At 38.7% G+C, this 26,140-nt stretch overlaps 1 protein-coding gene across 1 annotated transcript in view; it reads left to right on the top strand.

Moving 5' to 3' along the window:
- Positions 1–23,830: 23,830 nt before the first annotated feature.
- The window catches only part of LOC127426707 (protoheme IX farnesyltransferase, mitochondrial-like), an 85,699-nt gene continuing 83,389 nt past the window's right edge, over positions 23,831–26,140 (top strand). The window contains exons 1-3 of the mRNA XM_051673666.1: positions 23,831–23,962; positions 24,601–24,743; positions 25,356–25,644. Of these exons, the coding sequence (XP_051529626.1) occupies positions 23,905–23,962; positions 24,601–24,743; positions 25,356–25,644 (490 nt within the window). The 5' untranslated portion in view covers positions 23,831–23,904. The remainder of the gene's footprint in view (positions 23,963–24,600; positions 24,744–25,355; positions 25,645–26,140) is intronic.

The following is a 26,140-nucleotide window of genomic DNA, read 5'->3' as shown; positions in this document are numbered from 1 at the left end:
AATAAATCATATCTTATTTAATGATTTGTTTTCCAAATAAGTGTAATACATGTTATATGTGGGGAAAAAATGAGAATTCCATTGTTTTAAACTGTCGTACGTGTCCTTAAAGCCTGGTTAGAAATGCATAAAATATGCTGAGTTATTTAAGCATGTGTTAAAGGCATAAAATACTGTGAGTGTTTAGGCATGTGTTAAATGCATAAAATGCTGTGAATGTTATAAGCATGTATTAAGGTGATGTATGCTGATGCAGATGGTTAAGCTAATGCCCTGTTTGTATTTTCTTTTGACATCAGCCTCTACCGTATTTCATTACTGTATTTCATTTGTTGTATTTCATTGTACCTTATTTCATATTCGTGTTTCATTCTACCATTTTTTCATTCTTCAAATAAGCATGAAAACACATTTTATATATATATTTTTATATTTTTGTATTACCTTTTTCAATATGCCCCCATCGACTGCTGTCTTTTTAATAAACAGCCGCCAGAAGAAAACCCCCAAAATATATTTTTTGTGTCCAGTGTGGTTATTTACAGCCTACCAGCTACAATTGCATTAATAAATAATGAAATACCTTTCCTTTCCTTCCTTAAAATAAATTGTTGGATAGGAAGCTAGCTAAAATTTGATGCCTGTAATTTGAAAATCTGTTTGTTGATTGGTCAGTCTGTATGGGAATTAAAGTCATAACTTGAGTCATACAATATCTTACAATTTTTCCATCTCGTACACATTATTATGAGACTATGTTGGATTTTTCTCCAGAAGAAAGCTCCTAATAATTGAATGTCACATGTATCTCCTCTAGACTTTTAAGAGAGATCTCAACAATGGCTCAAATTGTGCTAAGATTTACCAAGATACCAAAGTTTGCAATCAGACTAAGAGATTCCGATATGAATTAAAATAATTCTTATACATTTTTCCAAGACCAAATTATCTGAGCTATGCTATCCACATTAATTTTATGGCTATATACTCTTACTGTATGCCAACACCTAAGGATTTTTAGGAGAAACACCTGAGATAATGCGATACTCAAATTAAACATATCTGGGAACTTCATTAAGTCTCCTGAGCTATGAAAGTGCAACATCGGAGTGATAAAATATTCCTCTGGGAGGGAAGTGAGAAAACGGGAACACCTCTAAATTATTTTAGATGGCATGCAGATTAAGACAGAGTGAGAAAGAGAGTCAGAAGAATGAAAGATGCTAATGCTGACCTCAATCCTCAAGACTACTATTGATGCCAGAATGTGCTATATCACTTCAAAGAATTGCTTTCTCCAACAATTATCCCTCTCATTCAAAATCTATCTTTTGGTGTTATCATTGTTAAGCCTTGGAATTCAACAGTTTTTGTGGCTAAATGATTTTACTTATAGTGATCAATGTCTGCCAAAAATGTCTGGGACCAGCATAGCAAAGCTGCCTCGATGGCAAATAGCTTTTGAGGATATGAAGAAAAAAAACTGGACTCTTCATGTCACTGTTTTATTTGACTCCAAATCACTCTTGAGCAGTCTGAAAATTGAAGCACCATCAAACATCAATCTTTGCCTCATTCTATCTTGATCTTTATAGTTCCACATTTTCGTCTACTGATGAAGGTATTAGAAACTTTGTGGAACCATTAGAACTCCCTAAACTGACGACTGAGCAAGAAAATTCTCTTGATTCTGAGATAACCTTGGAGGAGCTTGACGAGGTAATTAAGGCCCTGCCTACAGGTAAGTCTCCGGGGCCAGATGGCTTTGCTGCTGAATTTTTTAGATCTTATGCTACAGAACTGGCTCCACTTTTGCTAGAAGATTATACGGAATCATTAAAGATTGGAAAGCTTCCGCCAACCATGACACAATCCCGGATCAGTCTGATACTTAAAAAGGACAAAGATCCAAGTGAGTGTAAAAGTTACCGTCCAATTTCCCTGATCCAGCTAGACGTTAAAATATTGTCAAAAATATTGGCTAACCGACTGAGTAAAGTTATGACATCCCTTATAAATATAGATTAGGTGGGGTTTATTCGGGGCCACAGTTCTTCTGATAACATTAGGCGTTTCATCAATATCATGTGGTCAGTGACATATGATCAGACTCCGGTCGCTGCCATCTCACTTGACACCAAAAAGGCATTTGATATGGTAGAATGGGATTATCTTTTTAAGATTTTGGAAATATACGGGTTCGGGAATACTTTTATTGGATGGATTAAGATACTTTATAGACACCCGGTAGCAGCGGTACAAACAAATAGATTAATTTCAGATTATTTTAATCTGGATAGGGGCACCCGGCAGGGTTGCCCTCTTTCCCCATTATTGTTATGTCTTGCCCTGGAAACATTACCAGCCGCGATAAGAAGGGAAGATGATTTTCCAGGGGTGGTGGCGGGAGGTGTGGTGCATAAGCTTTTGCTTTACGCTGATGATATTTTATTATTCTTCTCCAACCCCACTAGATCTATGCCTAGCCTAAACAGAATTACTAATACCTTTTCTAAGTTCTCAGGATACAGAGTCAATTGGTGTAAATCCGAAGCTTTGGCTCTGACAGCGTATTGCCCAGTAACGGCTTTTCAGCTGAGCGCCTTTCAGTGGCCCAAACAGGGCATTAAGTATTTGGGCATTTTATTCCCAGCAAATTTGTGTGATTTAGTTAGAGTTAATTTTGACCCCTTAATAAAAAGGTTTTCGAGTGATGTGGGCAGGTGGGCTTCATTACATTTATCTATGATTTGGAAGGTTAATGTTATTAAAATGAATTGTATTCCAAAATTCAACTACCTGCTACAATCTCTCCCCGTAGATGTCCCCCTCTCTTATTTCAAACAATTTGATAGCATAGCGAAGTCCTTCATTTGGAATGGTAAGCATCCTAGATTATATTTCAAAAAGTTACATTGGCCGACTGACAAAGGTGGGCTAGGCCTACCCAAGATTTTGTTTTATTATTATGCATTTGGTCTCAGACATTTGCCTCACTGGTCTCTTCCACCTGAGAGAGCCCCTCCCTGGATTTGTATTGAACAGGAATTTCTTGCCATTGCAAAGCCTTGCTATCAAACTAATCGGAGAAGTTAGGTTACACCCTGTTGTCTCGCATTTGCACTCGGTGTGGACAAAAGTGTCCAGAGTGTTTAATTCGGACATTTATTTAAATCTTGCTTTGAGCATATGGCTGAACCCCAAATTATGTATCAACAAGTCCCATTTTTGATGGTCAGAGTGGATTGTGAGGGAGGTTACTACACTCGGTTACCTATATGAGAGTGGAGTGTTGAGATCCTTTCAAAATTTGGTTCAACTTTTTGGGATTCCCAGATCTCAGTTCTATAAGTATTTACAGCTGCGCCACCTGCTCTGTACTGTTTTTGGGAGTAGTTTACGCCCCCCTAAAGCGGCAGATACTCTGGGAGTGGTGATTACTGCTTTTGGAAAAGGTCATGAGGCATCAGTGTATTACTCCCTGCTAATTCAGTGTCTGGGGGACGGAACTTCAACTTCTTTTAAGAGATTATGGGAGAAAGACCTAAACATGGTATTGGAGGAGCGAGCGTGGGCTAGGATTCTAAATAACATCAAGTCTGCATCTAGAGATGCAAGGGTTCGCCTTATGCAATTCAAGATTTTACATAGAGTCTATTGGACCCCCTCTAGATTGCATAGGCTTGGTCTTAAAGACACACCCACCCGCTGGCGATGTCAATCAGAAGATGGAGACACAACCCATGTCTTTGGGGATGTGTTAAGATCCAAGAATTTTGGTTGAGAATTCAGAGTTTTATGTGTGAGGTATTAGGCTCTCAAATTGTATTTTGCCCCAGACTCTGTATTTTAGGAGATGGGACGGTCATTAGTTTGGAGAATAAGCACATTAAAAACTAGGTCCTAACTAGTATTATGATTGCCAGACAGATAATTTTAAAGGGCTGGAAGTCAGCTGGAGCTCCCCCATTTCAGGAGTGGTGTTCAGAGATGGCCAGGGTGGCAGATTTTGAGGAGGGGGCATCCAGAAGACTGGGGAGGTTAGACCTGTTTGTGGAGAAATGGGGGAATTATCTGTCTTTTTTAGAGGGCTCTCGGGGAGGGACAGTGGAGAGAGGTGTAGTGGATGTGTGTGTTTATATATATATATATATATATATATATATATATATATATATATATATATATATATATATATATATATATATGTGTTTTATTTTTCTGTGTGTGTGTCTATGGTTGTGTGACCACTGGGGTGATGTTGGGGGTCGGGCTGGGGCTTGGGGGGTGTATTTGTGAGGGTTAAATCTTGATTCTGTTTGTATGTGTTTTGTTTTTCATTGTTTAATAGTTGAATCAATAAAAAATGTTAATCACAATTTTTGCCTCCTTAACCAGAGATAATGATTATTCCAAACAGCAGAAGCAGGTTTTTGGGCCAGGGACCAATTTCCAACCTTATAAGTGGGGCACCTATTCATTCCAACACACCTTCTGCATTCACACACTCATACACACTCGGCAGGCTTGTTTAATGTTCTAAAGTTGTAGATAAACACTTGGCATAAGGAAGCTTTTCACTCAGCTTGAGAAAGTAACACCTCATTCCGAACAAACAGACAGACATATGAAAAAGATCCTTTATGAGGATCCTTGCGGCTCCCAGGTTAAGTTTCAAATGCTGACCTTTAACCTCATATGTTCTCTCTCTCACTCCAATGCAGATGTAGACCATGCCATCTAAAAGTGTAGCCATTAGAGCCACACATGGGATGTTTGACTCCTCTGAAAGGCTACTTTCCTGACATCCTGTGTTTATTTTAACAAGTGCTGAAATTCAGTCTAATGAAGGATTTTACAGTATAATCTATAAATAAGGTCAACTGGAGCCATTGCTCAATGTGTGGAGCATTTAAGAGAGAAGACAACCAGCAGATGATTGACAAGTGCTGCTGGCACGTCTGACTGTTGTTTTAACATCTCAAAGTAACGGCAAGATGACAACATTCTCTCACAGTTTACTTATAGCTTATCACAGAGTGTAATTGTGCATAGAATTTGGACAATTAACTTGATTCATCAACTTTCGCCCATCTGTTTACATGACAACCTGGACACCTTTTTTGAAAATTTCTATGACCAAAAAGGGTACATTAAACACTGGCATTATGTTTTGAAATTAGTGTCACAGAAATTGTCCTGATCAACTAAATAGAGACATACAGAGACATACAGCTTTTGAAATATATGTAAATATACAGTATATTTAGATGCTCACAAAATGTGACAATATAATCGATATTTAATATAAGTCTATGTGAAATCAAAACTGACCCTACTTACTTCCTTAATACACGTTCCTGGTCTTATTGTGCATGATTCACCAATGCACTTTATTCCAAAGTGAAAACAAATGTCCTGTTGCACACAGAAATACATCACACTACATCAGTAAAATGGGCTGTGAATGCAGTTTACTTTGTTTACTTTAAAGGTGATCTTATATGTCTTGACATTTAGCTGATTTGTATTATTAAAGTCAGTGTTGAAGCATTGTCACATTTTGGCCAAACAAGGTATCCACCTTGCCAAGCAAACATATGGACTACAGAAGTATATCACATTAGATCTTAATATAATGGGTAGCTGCAGCCAAGTCATAGTGGCATCGTCTTCTAGATGGATGAAATCTGGCCCATAGAAGCTTGGTTAAGAACACTAGGGAGAAGCATGCTGCCACACTGATATCCATTGTAGTCATCAAGAAATAGTTAGAGCATGGGAGAAACATAAAAGGGACAGAAAGCAACTTAGAGGAAAACTATAAGCCATAAAGTCTGATTTCAGACACCTGTGCTTCTGTGCTAAGCACATTCTTTTTGTATGACACGCTGTGTGCAGACAATTTTAGTTATGCAAATGTTTTTTTGTTATAAGGAAATTATAGGGTACACTTCCGAGAAATGAGGTGAGAACAAAAAGGAGGGAGAGAAGTTTAAATGAGAAAAAGTTTGATGAATTTTAATCCACCCTTTCCCCATTATGCCTAACCGCTGGCCTGGTAATTAAAGTCATGCACTGATGGGATTGGTGCGTGCTGTGCCACCGTGCTCCTTTATTGCACTCTGTCATTTTGGCACTTTTTAGACAGGGAAGGGGGTTAAGGAGAGAAACTGGAAAAATGAGAACAGGCCTATGGAAAAAAGTGGAGTAAATAAAGAAGACCACCAACGCTGGCCAGTGTCTTGATAAATGGGAATTGTTTTACTCTTGGTTCAGACAGAGCTCTGTCTGTGAAGAGCATTTAGACAGACATTTCAGGCAAGTTTTTTTTTTTTTTTTTTTTTTTGTGTGTGTATGTGTGTTTGTGTTTGGATCTTGGGATAGCTGAGATAATGGGATAAAGGTGTGTTTAGTTTGTGGTTAGGTATAAGCATTACACTATCTTAACCAGGTGCGGTGGGATAAAGCAACAAGTGATTAAAGTCATCTCCTTCATGTAAATCACAAGGGGCATTCAACAAGAATATTGTTCCAGGATTGTCTTCTGAATGGCAAAATCACAGTCACCTGTCAGAACATGGTGTTAGGAACGAATTTACTTAGCTAAGTACAGGGTTTCCACCCATTTTGAGCAATGGATTTCCTGGACTTTTTCATGACCTTTACATGCATTTCTACATTTAAATTAAAAATTCAGACAGATTGGCTAATGAGTCATTTAGACCGATTTGTGAAACATATTATAAGCATATTCATTAAAAAAGAAAAGCAACAACTCAAAACAACAATTCACTCACAAATAGAATATCACTATGTCTTGCTAGCAAGCCTAGGAGCAATATCTCGCTGTTTAAACATTTTAGAGCACAGCAAAATAAAAATAAAAAAATATAAAAAATAAAAAATTTAAAAAAAATGTACATTTAGTATAGACATTTCCATGACTTTTCCAGACTTGGAGAACACAATTTTATAATCTCTGATATTTCCAGGTTTTCTATGACCGTATGAACACCTCAAGTTGGACATGTTCCTGGGTCAACATCCTTTGTTGATGCTTGAACAACATTCCTATCTTTCACAAGCAAAACCTTATACCTATCCCTATAACCCAAAGCAACCTACTCAGCAAATTAGAGGGAAATGATAGGTTGACAAGAACGAGTTCATTAACATGCAAACCAATATGTTGATAACTATTAAAAATCAGTGTATTCCAAAAAATCACACAATGTAAGAAAATCATGCTTCCATGAGGTTTTAAATCTTCAGGTTACTTTCTGCTTTTGACGTTGAAATGTATACAGGCATGTGCACAACACTTGCACATATTGGATTAGCTCAATAAGAACGACAGTAAAGGTATTTACACGAAACACGAAATCGTGGTATCGATCAAAAATTTACAAGTGCTGATGGTTTATGCTTAAATGGTTTATGACCCTACCCCGATAAAGGAAAACCATTTAAAGGAAATGTTCATCCAAAAGTAAAATTTCTCTCATCATTTACTCACCCTCATGCCATCCAAGATATGTATGACTGTCTTTCTTCTGCAGAAAACAATTGAAGATTTTTAGAAGAATATCTCAGCTCTATAGCAAATGCAATGCAAGTGAATAGTGACCAAAACTTTGAAGCTCCAAAAAGCACATGAAGGCAGCATTAAAGTAATCCATGAGACTCTAGTGGTTTAATCCATGTCTTCTGAAACGATCAAATCAGTTTTGGGAAAGAACAGACCAAAATGTATCCCCCATTTCACTGTACATCTTGTCATTGCAGTTTCTAGGCACGATCATGATTTCAAGCTCAATTACACTTCCAAGCGCTTGATGCATGTGCATAGCACTAGATGGCTCTAGGAAGTGTAATCGAGCTTGACATCCTGATTGCCTTGGAGAGTGCTGATGTCCAGATTTATAGCGATAAAGGAGTTACATTTGGTATATTCTCATCCTGTTTAATATGCCTGCTAACCAACACTGTAAGACACCACGTCTTTAATGTATCACAGCTGCAGAGAATCACTGCTCACACAAGACAGACAGTGACCTTGGTGTCTCATTAGTATATTTGTGCAGTGCTGTCAGTGTGTGCTATGATGAACCGTCCTGTTGGGGTCCTCCTGTTCAGTTTATACTGCAGCCAAACTGGTTTCTGGCTGAAGGATCTTAAGAACACCGGGAACAGTGACATGAAGTTATATGGATACTTTACCTATAAATGAAAATTCTGTCATCATTTACTCCACCTCATATTGTTCCAAACCTGGATCACTTTCTTTCTCCTGTGGAACACAGAGATTTTGGGCATTATGTAAGCCTCAGTCAACTTTTTTTATTTATTTTCTTTCCATACAATGAAAGCAAATGATGACTGAGCCTAATATTCTACCCAGCATTTCCTTTTTTGTTCAACAGAAGAAATAAAGTTAAACAGGTTTAGAAGGACACAAGGGTGAGTAAATGACAGAATTTTCATTTTTGGGTGACCTATCCCTTTGAGCATCTATAGCTTGCTAATTGGATACTCTATAGCCTTGATGCAATAGTGTTTTCATGTTTCTTGTACTAACAGTGCAAAAATGTCATGTTAGTGAATTTATTCACCATATGAGTTGTGCTGCTTTTAATTTGGCGCACAGACCTGCAACATCTGCTTGGTTTTTGATATTGAAATTCTTACACTAAAAAAAAAAAAACTCAAAGTTTTTACAATCAGCTTGAGTTTCACATCCTAAATCAGTATAAAATACTTCAGATGCCTGGTCATGGAAGATCTAAAATGCAGTTACGAAGATGAAAACAGATGTCTCAGTCCACCAGATTGAGATAAGATGAATTTGCTTCTTTTCTGTTTTTTTATTGGTAGGAAATTCAGTTTATTTTTTGTATTATTTTTTTTTTTTTTTTTTTTGTAAAGCAATAAACATCAAAGAGGTTTAGAGCTGTATTTGAAAACAAATTAGAAAGAAAGACTCCAATGCACTTTTCCAATGCACTTCCATGCCTGTAACTTCATTCACGACGACAACATACAGTATGTTTTCCTGCCTATGTATTTGTGTGATATTTCTGTTTTCACTGTCTGTCGTTGTGTCCTATATATCCAACAGCCAGTCATTTCCCAGGATGAGGCGCAGGAAAAAGCCACTTTGCTATGACATAAACAGGATTAATCAAAATCGAATTTCACAGAGTTGCAAAAAGGTGCACTCAGTGCTTTAAAACGCTGCATTGCTTTAAAAGCATGAGTGAGAAATAGAGAGAGACTAAGAGGGAGAAAATGTACTTTTATCTCTGCTCAAGAATATAAATGTGGCCCACTTTGCAAATTGACTTAGAAGGCTGCAGTTCTGCAGTATTTGTGGATCCACCCGCCCCTCACTTTGAGAAATATAGAACTGAACTCTGATTCTACAAGGCTGTTTCATGATTTACTGCATAGAGGGATGTGTTCCTATCTGGGACATCCACCTCTGGATGTTAGATTTACGGGTGCAATGACACCGCTGATTACTTTCGGACACTAAGGAGAAATGGACACAGTTTGTTTTTCACCCCTTTCTATCTTTAAGTAGTGGGCTGGACTATGAAGAGCAGTGTTGAGTCCCTGCTTAGATTTGGGCCTCCGTCCCTATGGGTTCGCTTATGGACACACACAGGCCAACTTGGACAAGCTCAGGTCAATATATCATATGCGGACTGATGGGAAAGCCATACTGTATCTCTGTGGAAGAGAAATGCAGAGACATTGTTGTGACCCCAGAAACCACACTTGCTGTTGGAGCTGCTTGACTCCATCACTCTTGTTTTTTCAAATTTGTGAGTTTTCCTGTGCATTCTGTGGAGGCTAAACCGTGGACATCCAGAGTTTATCCAAACCCAATACACTCTGAAAACTAATGACAAGATTCGATTGACCTCACACTGGACTTAATAGAATTGCACTGTAAGTATGTTTCACAGCATCTATAATCATCAGCTCCCAACAAATGAGATTCCTTCCTTTTTTTTTTTTTTTTTACCAACAACAACAGCAAAGAGTCCATTAACAAGGCAAAAAAAAAAAAAAAAATGAAAGTTAGCACTGTCTAACACTCTAACTCAGTCAATAAATCAGCCAGAAACACTGAGTGGAAACCATAAATATGGACTGGATTGAGGACAGACGGCAAGTCATTTTTCTTCACGTGCAAATTTTCAAAACATTTTCAATTTTGTGCACGGCATAAAAACCAAAAGACATTTGTGTAATATAAGGAGGGAGAAACTCTTTTGATGATTGGGACAGGTCTTGGAATGTGTACGCGTTCCACCCAGCCCTACACAAACAATGTGTCTGCCTGTCTGCTTGACATACATCCTCAAAGGGACATGAAGTGTCTCATATGCATTTGACACAAAGAACTGCTTATATGACATAAACCAGATGGACTCTTCAGTAGGACTCGATATTGTGGTTTCTCACAGACCACAGGCCCATTTGATCGCTCCACCCATGGCCTGCTTGCTGGCAACTGGGAGGTGACTCACTTTCATATGTCTTCTCACAACTTTGGGTGAAAGGGGCAGCTTTGTAAGACTGATGGTCCATGGCCAATTACTGGCTTAGCCCCTGATTCTCACAAAGAAAGCTGAGGCTCGGATGTAAACACGTAGGATAGAGACATGGGGCTGGGAATACCTGTGTGGGTCTTCTTCCGAAAAATCTGTATGGTGTATCATATACCTATCTACCATTGAGGTTTAATCTTTCAACCATTCCAAATCTTAGAGGAAAACTTAAAGGTTGACTCAAAAACTGAAATTCCATCATTATTTACTTACCTTTGTTTAGTTCCAAGCTTGTTTGACTTTCTTTCTTCTGTGAAACAGAAAAGGAGAAATTTTGAAGAATTGCATAGGTTGTTTTTTTTTTTTTTCCATGCATTTGCAATGAATGGGAATTGAGGCTTTTTAGCTTCAAAAAGGACACAACATCATCATTAATGTATCATAAAATTAGTTCTAATGATTTGTGCACAGCATTTCAAGCCTCATGATTAAGATTGGGATTTGAGAACTAGTTCTTGTTCAGAACCAATTCCATTTTGCAATGATTTTTATGACTTTCGATTCTTATTAACGGTCTCCGAATATTACATTGATGATGAATATAAAGAGAATATAAAATACTCATACAGTGTTTCCCCGCTAATGAATCTTCAGCTTGAAACACAGTGTAGTCCGATTCCTGAAAAAATTATTTGAATGAGCCGGTTCTTTTGAATCTACAGCAAGCATCATACAGCGCAACCATTGTGGTTCGATTCCGAACAAATTACTCTAATGAGCACCAGGGCGCCAGACAAAAGCTTGTTAGACAAACTCTGACAACAAGACGCTGCCCTTGAAAATCAATTATAAACACAGGAGCTTCCCTGCATCTGTTTCTGCTCGCATTTTTTTCGGCTGTCTGTCTTGGATTTCGGTTTTATCCTCCCTCTCTTCGGGCAGCTTCAACAGCAGTTCAAACGGCCATCCTAGAAGGATTAGTGCTAGTTTTAAAACCAGAGGACAGAGTGTATAAATCATGAATGGGTGAGCAAGAGCGATGACAGGTCATGGCACCCGCTGCTTATTGGGATGACCAGTTTATGGGAGCAGTTGGGATGTTTTTCATTGCATTCACTTTGCAGCGCCTCCTGTGCCGAACATGTAAACAATCATAAAAAATTACTTTGACTGGCTAAAAGGGGAGTTAGGGTTTCCCTCTCTTTAAAGTCCTCTAATGGCCCTTTAGGGTTCGGCTTTCACAACCTAGGTCACATGGCATTATTCACAATTTTTTCAGCATGTCACCATTCCATTTCACCAACAAATGGCAAAGTCCTGTGTTAGTATTAACAAGAAAGAGTAAATTAAGTTCAGACATACACAACATTGATTTCAAAGTGACCCTGAAATAAAACCCTGCATTCTGGCATTAGTTTTGCTATTGATTTTTTATTCATAATCAGACAGGATATATATATATATATATATTTTAAGGGATAGTTCACCAAAAAAAAAAAAAAAAAATTCTAATTCTATCATCATTTTCTCACCCTGATGACATTCCAAACCCATATGACTACTTTCTGCAAGGAATGCAAAGGAGATTTTTTGAAAAATGTTCACACTTAAAAGTCGAAAATGTTCAAGTTTAAATTAAGATTTTTCAAAGGTTTTCATGTGTCTTGTCATTGACGAGAAACCTGGTGTGACACGTTGTAAGTTCTTTAGTATGAACGCGAAGTATGGACTACTTTTCTAGTACTTTCATGGTGGTTTCTGACATTTTTAGAGCTCAACATCACCTGCTTCCTTTAATTTTTATTCTAGAAAACAGCTGTGTTAACATTCTTCAAACCCTCTCCTTTTGTGGAAAAAAGTAAGTCATATGGGTTTGGAACGACATGATGGTGAGTAAATGGGTTAACTATTCCATCCATCCATCCATCCATCCATCCATCCATCCATCTATCTATCTATCTAAAGAACATATGTATTACATTATATGGCATATCCATTCCTATTCCTTGTTCCTCCCTACAGTATTTCTAAGTCGCAATCCTTTTGTTCATCCGTCTTCTTTTCTCTCTTCTTTCCACCCCTTGTCCTGAAAGAATGCTTACAGTCTATCTCAAGATGCTCCAATTCTGACATGATAAAAGACCACCACAGTGGATGAGACCTTTGTTTGCATGTTCTGAAAAGCACCGTGTGTTAAGCAGATCCACCTAATCAAGCAGCATTGTTCTGAAGCCTTTAGACCATCTGCCTCTCAGATTGTTCAATACTAAAAACCTTGTGGTGAGCAGGATGTGGAGGCATGTCTAGCTTTATGACCTCTCCATATCTTTAGTCTTTATCCTGTGGAGCATCTAATTCAATTATTGAATGCATATATATTACAATTATCACTATAGGTGTCTATTGTGAAGACTGAGGGCAGCCTTTATGAAAACTCCAAAAGAACAAAAGGGCATGCGCATTCTTGATTAGCATCCTTGGTTACAAGATGACAGTTTAGGACACAGAAAGAACCATTTCCACATATTTATCATACTCTCTGGTGTAGCTATTTTGTTTAATGGAAATTCAAATTCTTGTTTTGTTTTTTGTTTTTTACATTAATTACACCATCTCTTCTTATGCATGATGAGTATGCCTTTCTGAATATGTGTCATCCTCCAAACAGTCACTGTGGAATTCTTTTATATTCGCTAAATTATTTACTGATCTAATTTTCTCATCCTCACTTTTCTATTCGATTTATTGTCAACAAGCACACAAATTAAGTTATTCTTGGAGAATCAGATTAGATGAATTGCTGTAAACAATGAGGCAAAACAACAATCAACCTGGCTTAATGATACTGAGACTCTTCTGTCTTTCATCAAGAAAGGTCAGACAAGTCTAGCACTGGGGCATTTATCTGATGTGCATTCATATTAAATTATTATTTTTGTTGTTTTATCATATTTTAATGTGTAATAAAATGATCTCAAATGAATTTAAGACATTAGTGTAATGACCTCTCAGCTTAAAGGGATAGTTCACCCAAAAATAGTAATTATGATATAATTTACTCACCCTAATGTTGTTCTGAATGCAAAAGGAGATGTTTAGCAGAATGTTCAGACTCAGATCCATTCACTATAATTGCTTCTTTTTCTCTCCATACAATAAATGTGAATGGTGACTGAGGCTGTCAGCCCCTCACAATCTGCTTAACATCTCCTTTTGTGTTCCACGGAAGAGAGTCAATACAGTGTGAAATGACATGAGGGTGAGTAAATGAGATCATTCTCATTTTCTGAGTGAACATGAAATGCTGTTCACAATCGCAAAAACGTTAGGGGACTTTGATCCATCAGGAACTTGGATAATATCTTTCTGATGGATAACATACCATCATAACATCTGGTTGAAGGGGAGGGGTTCAAAAGTAAGAGGGATTCATAATGTCAGTCAAAAATGAAAGTGTTTTTAGAGGCGGAGGAAGTTATTACATTCTGATGAAAGATTATGAAATCAAACTTTTTTTTTCTTTTTTTGGAATAACATGCATCATGCTTAATAATAATCCCAATCAGGGGTGGACTGGCCATCAGGGGCACTGGGCATTTTCCCAGTGGGCCATTGGGTAATTTGAGCCGGCCCATTGCTGCAAGTATCTGCTTCTATTACAGGCAATATAAGCAGCCACTCTGCGATCCTACATTACAAAGTGAATATTCAAAAAAACTTTGTATGGTTAAGCCAATACAGTTACTTTTATTTTGAAAGTACTTACACTTCTTAGTGCACACAAGTTCTGTACCTTACGTGGACCTCATTATTTGACTTAAATATCACAATAATGGTGACAACCAAAGACAACATATTAAGTTTAAGATGAGATCTGAATAATCACTAAATGACAAATAACCGCAAGTTACAACAAATACTATAACAGCAGCATATATAAAATCTCCAAACAGTAAAGCTATGAGCAGTACATTGTCATTTGCATCATTTATTCATTCCACCGGGAGCTGAAGTGCAGCTTGCTAAATAATGCTCAGGCCTGATACAAATGCGGAAAAATATTACTTTGTGGCTATTTGAGTCTTTGTGGCTTACTTTGTTTAAAGGAAAGCAGAAACAGTGCTTGTCAAAGCATTGGGCTTTTCACTTTTTCTCAAGAATAATCTGGGGAAGGAATTAAAACACTGCAGATATTAAGAGGTATGTTTATTTTGTTTTACATACATTTATATTTGTTTATGTTTATATTTATATATGTACATATTCTGGCCAACTTTGTTTTCATTGATTTTTTTTTTTTAAATAAACATTTACACATAATTATGTGAGTAATTGACATGAAATTTTAGCATTGTCATCAGTGTCCTTCTGTGTGACACTTTCTTCATCTAACTATTTTAAAGAACATTTTATGATCTTGTATAGCTATATATACATATATAATATATTATTATTATTATGCTTGTTGTTTCCACCAACTCATATGAACTAAGACAATAGTTTATTTGCACTTTGAAAGTTGAAAAGTGATTAAGATCTTTAAAAACTTTGAAGAAATGCTGACTTGTCACAGCAACCTAAAAACTTTCCCTTGCAATTTCATGTACATTTTAACCTAGCATCTGTATGTTGGGGAATTTTAATTTTTTTTGACATGTTAATTGTCTGATTTATAAAGTGCTTATTTTTAATGCTTTCTTTAAAAAAAAATCCACTCATCACATTTACAGTGGTTTTATATGTTTTAAAATTATGTCAATTTGTGCACTGTGGGGCCCGTTGTCATGACTAGCAGTCAACATTAATTTCTTTTTTTTTTTTTTTTCAACACAAAAATTTGAAATTGTGTTATGGTGTGGTGTGTTGCAGGCCAGGTTTGGTGGGCTGCTCTGGGCCAGAAAGTCCAGGGCCACTTTTTAGTCCCAATCTGCCCCTGATCCCATTTATCAGGACACCAAACACAAGTGATCATACACTGGTACAAATGTTAGGTTGCAGCAGACATACAGTATAGTGTATGTAAACATGTGCATGATCTCAATTGCAAATAAAATAATCAGATTGTATGATCATAAATACACTACCAGTCAAAAGTTTTGAAACACTTGACTGAAATGTTTCTCATGATCTTAAAAATCTTTTGATCTGAAGGCGTATGCTTAAATGTTTGAAATTAATTTTGTAGACAAAAATATAATTGTGCCACCATATTAATTTATTTCATTATAAAACTAAAATGTTATAAATAAATAAAAAATAAAAAAAGACATTTTTTAAATTGATGACTTGGACCAAACAATAAAGAAAAGCAGCCAATAAGTGCCCAACATAGATGGAAACTCCTTCAATAATGTTTAAAAAGCATCCCAGGGTGATACCTCAAGAAGTTGGTTGAGAAAATGTCAAGAGTACATGTCTGCAAATTCTAGGCAGAGGGTGACTACTTTGAAGATGCTAAAATATAACACAGTTTTGATTTATTTTGGATTTTGTTTAGTCACAACATAATTCCCATAGTTCCATTTGTTATTCCACAGTTTTGATGACTTTAATATTATTCACATAAAATGTGAAGAAAAAAAATTATAATAAAGAATAAGTGTTTCAAAACTTTTAGTGTATGTTAAAAAAATAAATAAATAAAAAAAAAAAGTAGAACACAACAGTGCATTCCCTAATTCATATGAGTAAAGAAGAACAAACAATGTATAATAAAGCACTATAGGCTCATTTAGTCTTTCCTTCTAGCATTAGAAGTCAAACTGAACCCACAACAGCACACCTTAAATCACACCATCCTCAAAAAAGTTCACTGGGTCAAAGCTGCAATTCCATCTTGTTGCACAACTCTTTAAATCTGTGGCTGTTAGAACGTACTGCTGGGCACTGTTGACCCTCATCAGGGCTGCATCTGGATGGGAGGGTAAAATTAGATCATGTAATCTGCTTGGAGAGGATGCGAGGCACTGGCCAGTAAGCAGCCATAATAAATTAGATGAATCAGTGAAATGGGTTTAAATGCCTGGTTCGAAACTTCTGGCCAGGAAGATATCTAAAATCATCAAGGAACTGCTCTGTGTATTTACTAATAAAAAAATAAATGTATCTACTTAGTTGAGATCTTGAAAAAAAAAAAAAACAAACAAACAAACAAAAAAACAAACAAACATGGCTTTGTTCACACTGCACAAAAATCTGACTGATTTTTTTAATCCAATCATTTGGACTGACTGTCCTCATTGTGATTTTTCAAGTGAACTGGTTGCCATTGCAATGACTTCAAGAGAGTTAAACAAAGGATGGAAAACTCTAATTTTTTCTTTAATCGTGTCCATCATGACATCTCGATGCGGTGCTGACCTTATGAGGTCATTCTCCATTTATAATTTTTTTTTCCTCTCCAGGGATTGTCACCTTGTCATGGTGGAGAGGCTTGTGTGGTCCTGAGATCCCGAGAGCAATGCCGCCTGGAGCTATGCTCCTGGTAGTGCCACCCATGGCGGTAAGGTCGAGGGGGAGGTCCCTGACAAAGAGCAATCCAACCAAGACCTCAACGGTGGAACAGGTGGAGGATGATGGCTGGCTTTAGGGGAGCATCACAATGGCTGGGAAGGCGGATGAATGCTGCAGCAGAAAAGTGCCCCCAGTCGTCTTGGACTCCATGCCACTGGATCTTGACCCTGATCTGTCAAGGACCATATGATGTCTGTCCATGCACCAGTCTCTCCACGTTAAACAAAATCATGCACAGGCGTCCTCTTTAAAGGGAATCCACCCTAACATCCCGGTTCGCCAGCAAGTGGCGACGGGGGCAGGACTGTGAGATCCGGAAGCCCCTAGCAATGAACCGGCACATTAGGCGGTGGGTGCTAGATTCAGTCGTTGGGCTCTTGGAATGAGGCAGAAAGAGCCCTTCGGCAGCTGCACCCATGACTGAGCAGCCCTCCTTAGGATTCACTCTGCTCACCCCACCTGGGGAAGGGGCCAGAAACGGTGCCCTAAAAATAGCCTGCCTCAAACCTCCTGACTGGATTACCATGTCCAGAGGGATCACCATTCGTGGTCAGAAACACAGAACTATGAACTTTGGAGCCTGGAATGTGCGCACACTGATAGATAGTGCAACCAGTGACAGACCGGATAGGAGAACTGCAATCATCGCTAGAGAACTGAGGAGATGCCAGATTGACCTAGCTGCCCTTTCTGAAACCCGACTGGCAGACGAAGGACAACTGAAGGAGGAGAAGGGTACCTACACTTTCTTCTGGAAAGGAAAAGCTGCTGTCATGAGACACTGTCAAGAATCCCCAGGGAGGATAAGATTATTCTCCTAGGAGACTTCAAAGCCAGGACCAACACCTCTGGAAGGACAATATAGGAAAGGAAGGCATCGGGAACATCAACTCCAGTGGAGTTACGCTTCTCAGCAAGTGTGCTCAGTATGACCTCACCATCACTAACACTCTCTTTTGCCAGAAAAACTAACTTAAGGCATCTTGGTGACACCACCGCTCCAAACAGTGGCATCTTATTGACTATGTCATTGTACGAGCCAGGGACCGCCGTGATGTGAACATCACAAGGGCCATGATCGATGCAGATGACTTCCAGACAGATCATCGCCTCATCTGCTTCACAATGTCAATCAAACTCAAGAGGAAGAGGAGGGTTCAAAAGAAGCAGATCCGACCAAGACTGAACCTTGAAAGCCTGGATGAAACTGCCATCCAGCAGCGACTTCAGGCCTCTCTTGGGGAAAGCCTCCAACAGGAATACCCTGATGACATCGAAGAGCATTGGAGCCTGTTCAAATCCACCATCCTCGCTACCTGCAAAACCATTCATGGGTACAAGTCCAGAAAACACCAGGACTGGTTTGATGAGAATGATACAGAGATAGAACAACTTTCCTTTTCCAAGAAAAGGAAAGCCTTTCGTGCCTGGCAAAATTATGTAACCTGCAAGGCCAAAAGGGTGGCTCACTCCAGAGCCAAGGTTCAGAGATGGGTGAGCAAGTTAAAGAACTCTTGGTGGACAGAAAAGTCTCTGGAAATCCAGAGACTGGCAGACTCGGTTGACACCAGAGGCTTTTTCAGCACTACCAAGGCCGTCTATGGTCCAAGCTACTGGTGCCTAAACCCCCTGTGCTCAAAGGATGGGCAGGAGCTGCTGAAGGACAATGAGTCCATTATCGCCTGATGGAAGGAGCACTTCCAAGAATTCTTCAACTGTGACAGCACAACTGAAACAGACAATACCAGCCACATCCCCCAGAGTCCCATCAGAGAAGACATGGGGGAACCTCCAACTATTACAGAGGTTCAAGATGCCATCAGGAGCCTTAAGAACAACAAGGCCGCCAGTCCAGATGGGATCCCTTTAACTGAGATCTTAAAGGAAGGTGGATCAGAGCTCCTGTGCCACATCCATGCCCTACTCCTCAAGGTCTGGGACAAAAAAAGAACTTCCCTCAGAGCTCAGGGATGCTCTAATAGTGACCATATTCAAGAAGGGGGACAAGGCTGAATGTGGAAATTACAGGGGCATCTCGCTCCTGTCAACAACAGGCAAAGTCCTTGCTCGTGTCCTCGCAAACCAACTGCTACCACTGTCTGAGGAAGTACTCCCAGAATCACAGTGTGGCTTCCGCCCATCCAGAGGTACAGCTGTCATGATATTCACAGCACACCAACTACAGGAAAAATGCAGTGAACAAAGGCAGCCTTTGTACATGGCCTTCACAGACTTGACAAAGGCTTTTGACATGGTAGACCACCAGGCTCTGTGGAGCATACTATCAAGGTACGGCTGCCATGACAAGTACATCAGAATACTGAGGCTTCTACATGATGGCATGTCAGTCACAGTGCTCAGCAACAGCGGCTCTGAGTCCGAGCCTTTCACTGTAGAAACGGGGGTCAAACAGGGATGCATCATCGCACCCATCCTGTTTGCCATCTTCATTGCTGCCATACTCCACCTCATTGGCAAAGAGCTGCCACAGGGGATCCCAATCCTGTACAGAACTGATGGCAGACTCTTCAACCTTAACAGGTTCAAGGCCAAGAGCAAAGTCAGTAACACCACCATCACACCAGCTTCAGTACACAGACGTAAACGTCATCACAGCACACTCTGCAGAAGAGCTCCAGGGCATCCTGAATGCCTTTGCCAAGGGATACAGAGCCCTGGGCCTAGCTTTAAACATCAAGAAGACCCAGGTCTTATATCAACCTTCACCCAACCAGTCATCTAACCAGCCCACCATAAAAGTGGACAACACCACTCTTGAAAACGTGGATCACTTCCCCTACCTCGGCAGCCTTCTTTCCTCAAAAGCTGACATCGACTCTGAGGTCAACCATTGCCTGAGTTGTGCCAGTGGAGCCTACGCCAGACTCAGGAAAAGAGTCTTCGAAGACCGAGACCTAAAGGCCCAAACAAAACTCCTAGTCTACAGAGCCGTTTTCCTCCCCGCCCTGTAACAACACCACCAAAGATCCTTACGAAAGATTCTGAGGATCAGTTGGGAGGACAGACGCACCAACATCAGCATTTTGGAGGAAGCCAACATGACCAGCATCACCACCACATTATATCCAACTCCAATGGACAGGCCATGTCATCAACACACGTCTAACACACGTCTCCCCAAACATATTCTGTACTCCCAGCTGAAGGAAGGTCAGCGAGCCACTGGCGGGCAAAAGAAACGTTACAAGGACAATATCAAGACCATTCTGAATAAATTCCACATCACATCGAGCAACTGGGAATTCATTGCACTGGACAGGCGCTCCTAGAAGAAATCCATGCAAGAAGGAGCTGCACGTCATGAAATAGAACTCCACCATGCCACAGAGACAAAGTGACAGCTTCGCAAGGAGAAAGAATAAAAGGCTCAACCACCACCAACCACTACCACTCTCCCCTGCCCACACTGCACCAAAGTACACTATATTGCCAAAAGTATTCGCTCATCTGCCTTTAGACGCATATGAACTTAAGTGACATCCCATTCTTAATCCATAGGGTTTAATATGACGTCGGCCCACCCTTTGCAGCTATAACAGCTTCAACTCTTCTGGGAAGGATTTCCACAAGGTTTAGGAGTGTGTTTATGGGAATTTTTGACCATTCTTCCAGAAGCGCATTTGTGAGGTCAGACACTGATGTTGGACGAGAAGGCCTGGCTCGCAGTCTTCGCTCTAATTCATCCCAAAGGTGCTCTATCGGATTGAGGTCAGGACTTTGTGCAGGCCAGTCAAGTTCTTCCACACCAATCTCGCTCATCCATGTCTTTATGGACCTTGCTTTGTGCACTGGTGCGCAGTCATGTTGGAACAGGAAGGGGCCATCCCCAAACTGTTCCCACAAAGTTGGGAGCATGGAATTGTCCAAAATCTCTTGGTATGCTGAAGCATTCAGAGTTCCTTTCACTGGAACTAAGGGGTCAAGCCCAGCTCCTGAAAAACAACCCCACACCATAATCCCCCCTCCACCAAACTTCACAGTTGGCACAATGCAGTCAGACAAGTACCGTTCTCCTGGTAACCGCCAAACCCAGACTCGTCCATCAGATTGCCAGATGGAGAAGCGTGATTCGTCACTCCAGAGAACGCGTCTCCACTGCTATAGAGTCCAGTGGCGGCGTGCTTTACACCACTGCATCCGACGCTTTGCATTGCACTTGGTGATGTATGGCTTGGATGCAGCTGCTCGGCCATGGAAACCCATTCCATGAAGCTCTCTACGCACTGTTCTTGAGCTAATCTGAAGGCCACATGAATTTTGGAGGTCTGTAGCGATTGACTCTGCAGAAAGTTGGCGACCTCTGCGCACTATGCGCCTCAGCATCCGCTGACCCTGCTCTGTCATTTTACGTGGCCTACCACTTCGTGGCTGAGTTGCTGTCATTCCCAATCGCTTCCACTTTGTTATAATACCACTGACAGTTGACTGTGGAATATTTAGTAGTGAGGAAATTTCACGACTGGACTTGTTGCACAGGTGGCATCCTATCACAGTACCACGCTGGAATTCACTGAGCTCCTGAGAGCGGCCCATTCTTTCACAAATGTTTGTAGAAGCAGTCTGCATGCCTAGGTGCTTCATTTTATACACCTGTGGCCATGGAAGTGATTGGAACACCTGAATTCAATTATTTGGATGGGTGAGTGAATACTTTTGGCAATATAGTGTATGTGGATCGCAGATTGACCTCTACAGCCATCTGAAGACCCACAAGTAGACGACCCAAAGAAGAGGACAGTCATACTCGCCTCAACAGTCATACTCGCCTTGTACTTGCATGTTTTGATTATTGGGGGGTTACCTCCCCCATCCCCCCCTGGAAACTACGCCCCTGTTTATTGGTGATTGTTAGGATTGCCTGGTGGCATAGATTTTAAATATGGGCCCTGTAGAGCAATGCAAAATAAAAAAGAATGGAGAGAGAGAGAGAGAGAGAGAGAGAGAGAGAGAGAGAGAGAGAGAGAGAGAGAGGAAAAAGTATGTAGGAGAATTGTCAGAGAATATTGTCACACTTTTTACTCCACTTAATATGTCTCAGGTTGGTCAGGGTTGTCTCAATATTTCTCCCTGTAGGCACATTCCTCAGGTCTTGACTACAAAAAAGCTATTAAACATGTCTACCATTAATGCCCAGGAAAAAAATAAAAATAAAATACAAATACAATATAAAAATTTCATTAAACACAAATTGATATTTGTGACAACATGCCCCATAATAAGTTGTTAAAATAGGAATTCGCCATTAAATTCATGAAACAGTTCACCTAAAAGCTGCAAAGATATTTTTATGGCTCAAGAAGGAGACAGCAATTCTCAAACATTTTTGTGAAAAAGGAGTTACATTTTGGTCTATTTCTCACCCAAAACCGATCATATTGTTCAGAAGACATTAATTTAACCCCTCGAGCCATATGGATAACCTTTATGCTGCCTTTATTTTCTTTATGGAATTAACATTTTAAACCCCATTGACTTGCATTTTTTTTTCTGAATAATTCTTTAAATGTGCCATCAAGGTAAAGTTAACTATCTGGCTAACACACATGAGAGGTTTTGTTGCAATTGCGTCTAATGACATTGTTTTCCAGCAAACGTGTTTTTTATTTATTTATTTATTTTTTTATATATTTTGATCATAGAATTACATAAAACACTTTTTTATGTAAAAATAAAACTAACACTTAACATTTAACACATCTACAAGTATGTTGCTAAAAATAATACTTTCATATGTGGTTGGATCATTCAACTGCTGGCCTGACGGGGGCAGCAGGGGAATAAATAAATAAATAAATAAATTGTTGAGCCTTGAGAACATTTTCATTTTAATTTGGTGGGAATAATTCACAAAACTATTCCAATGTAAGACAGTTTGAAGCAGGAAAAAGCAACTACTCAATAAATGCTTACCGAGCAGGTCATATAATGGACATCAGGTCATTCAAGGCCATTGTTGGCAAAATAACAAACAAACCTAACATTAATATCCTCACTGTTGTTTTTCGTGCTGCTAAACACTTAAGTATGTGTTACACTTCATTTGGTGAATAATTAATATAAATAACAGTTTAGTTAGGTAGTTGTTTTCCAGGAATGTAACATGTTTGTAGTGCACGACATCTCATGCCAACAGTTGAACAAGTACTTCAAGAAATAAATGGAAAATATTGTTTCTTTTTCACCATTATAAAGATTAATTCAAGTGCTCTAATGTACCTTTAAAAGGACATGATTTAAAAATGAAATTTAATGTATTCCTGAATATCACAACAGTTTTTCTCCACATGAATGAATATGACATAAATAATAATAATAATAATAATAATAATAATAATAATAATAATAATAATAATAAAAGATTATTGATTCGTTTTTGTTATTAGGAACATGTTATATTAATCAGAGTAAGTGGAGTGATTTTAAACCCAATTTTTATCATTTCAAAACAGCTCGTATTATTTACTTTGAGTCTATAACATTTTCAAAAAAACAAGAAAGCCAGGAAAGCTGTCTTTGATAAATGTATTTGATATATGTTTGTGATCCATACTATTTATTTGTTTTACTATGTATTCATACTGTTTTTGCTGAAATTCTGTGTGAAAGTATTGTTTTGTATTGTAATGTTATGAATATTTGGAATGTTGAAGAAAAAACTGTTTCTGGTGTTTGTAATGCACGTGGTGTGGTACATTGTGAAACAGGAAAAACATCACCGGAAATACTTCTCTTACGAAAGTGAGGTCAAGATGGCGCGCTGCAGCATGTGAAGGGGACTTCTCGGTAACCGGTCGTTCGCTTGAAGAACATGTTCAAAACACCATGTAGCAGACTGACGGGAGTTTGGAAATACATACCACGCGATGGTATTCATAATTATATTGTGTTAATAAAATGTCTGTAGGTTTTATTGCTTCTGCGGTGAAATATTTGATGGAATGTCTAGCCACTGCAGCAGAATGACCTTAAAATAACAACACTTTTCACATTATAGTAACCTTTTTTAAATTACGTTAAATAATGCCTTACATAGACGTAGTCATATAAACATTTCTGCTCTCTACTCTGTGCATTTTGTTTGTGGGTGTGTGATATGCAAATCGTCACAAGACTGATATTCCTCACCATGTGATGTTTTATTATGCTATATTATACATTTTTGTAGGCTATATTATTAATAACTAATTAAAGTAATATTTCTAGATTTTTTTCGATGAACAAAACTGCTTTTATTACACGTCTTAAAACATGATATTCTGTCATGTCATGTCAAATCGTGTTTTGGTGTGACGTCACATGGATGTTATCTACGTACATGAATATTTAAAGATCATGTTTTGAAAGAGAATTTTATTTGATGAACTGAACTGCAATAATTACACAATGTGGATACTGTAGATTTATTAAAACAGGATATATGATGTCATGTCAAATCTTGTTTGGTATTTTGTCACATTGATGTTGTTATTGGTGCATTATTGAGTGATGTTTTCTCATGTTGAAGGTTTGGTTGGTGTCAGCGTGCAGCCGAAGCTCATTGCAAATGCTTTTAGGTGTCACCTGAGTGCCAGGAGTCTGATTCAGCTCTGCAGAAAGAATCAAGCAGAATGGATCACATTCCAGCACCTCTGCTTCCTGAAGAGACAGGTATGGACAATGCTGATATTGTGTATGCAGGACAGTAATAAGTCATTCTTACAATTTCAATGAAACCTCAACTATGTTTAAACTACGTTTAAATCAGCAGACTTTGCAACAACTGTGTTCAATACATCACAAAAAAATCAAAATATATACACTGCAAGGCATTAAAACATATGTATAAGATCAACAAATGTAACATTTAACAACAACGCACCACTGGACCTATAGAGAGAGGGACATTTCCTCTAACTGGCTTGAATCTTGGGGTTATCCATATTGTTGAGCCTTACTGTTTAAAGAAAAAAATAAATAAAATCAGCTCAGATCAATATTTAATGTCCATTTATTTATTTGTTAATCTGCCATGTAGTAAGTGGGATAATGTATGGTCAGCAGGTCATTTTTGCAAAATAAACCCCATCAGGGTGAGAAAAAAACGTCTCCTTTACATACATTCTCCTATACATATTATAACCGGCCTTTACCAATTATGCAGTCAGTTTTCAGAATAACTAAAAACATAGGTTACTATCATTGATGTATAAAATTTGTTTGTTTTTCCTTTGCAGTCATTAAAAATTGCTGCTTTTTAACCATCTGTCATTGTCCTCTCAGTATGTTAAGAGCAGCAATGATCTGTGTCAGCGAGCAAGACCCAAGCAGGAGCGTGTTACTTCTGTGCTGGCTGAGCAAGATGATTTGGTTGACGGACAGGTTCAGCAAATCCCAGCCGTAAAGCCTGAGTCCAGTACTGTGGTGGCGCCATGTGACCCGCAGGACATCCAGAATGAACCAGAGGCAGCCAGGGCAGCACGCTTAGAGGCCCGGCAGTGGAAGGAATTAAGGGTGGAGTACAGTGATTTACCGGGGATCTATGCACGACTCTCCAAACTCAAACTAACAGGTAAGATATGGCAGTGGTGTAATCAAACAAGGCTGTTATGCTATACTTTATACTTCCATCATATTCTAATATGAGATGTGTATTATTAGTTGAATGTATTATTTTTGGCAGTAATCAAAGCTAAATTTTTAAGTTCTGGGAAGTTATATTACTGTTTAAAAAGCACATTAAGCACTGACTAGTCTACTTATTTTATAAAAGGTTAATATGCTTAACATTTATATGGATTAAAAGTCTTTAATTTATTCATGTCAATCTTTTCGTCCTTTTATATTTGTGGATACTCATTCTGATACCTCATACATATATTGTTTTAGAGATTCAGTCTCTTTTCACAATAATTTATGTATTTCTGTATTAATGTATACTCTCACCTCCATTCAACACGTTTAAATATATTCCATAAAATTTCACAGGTTTTCACCTGAATTTGCGCAATAGCTAAATATACATCTAGCCGAAATCATTCTGACAGTGCAGCACTGACAGACGTCCT

Source organism: Myxocyprinus asiaticus, chromosome 36, assembly GCF_019703515.2.
Source record: "Myxocyprinus asiaticus isolate MX2 ecotype Aquarium Trade chromosome 36, UBuf_Myxa_2, whole genome shotgun sequence".
NCBI classification, from domain to species: domain Eukaryota; kingdom Metazoa; phylum Chordata; class Actinopteri; order Cypriniformes; family Catostomidae; genus Myxocyprinus; species Myxocyprinus asiaticus.
This window is presented reverse-complemented; position numbering and strand designations above follow the sequence as displayed.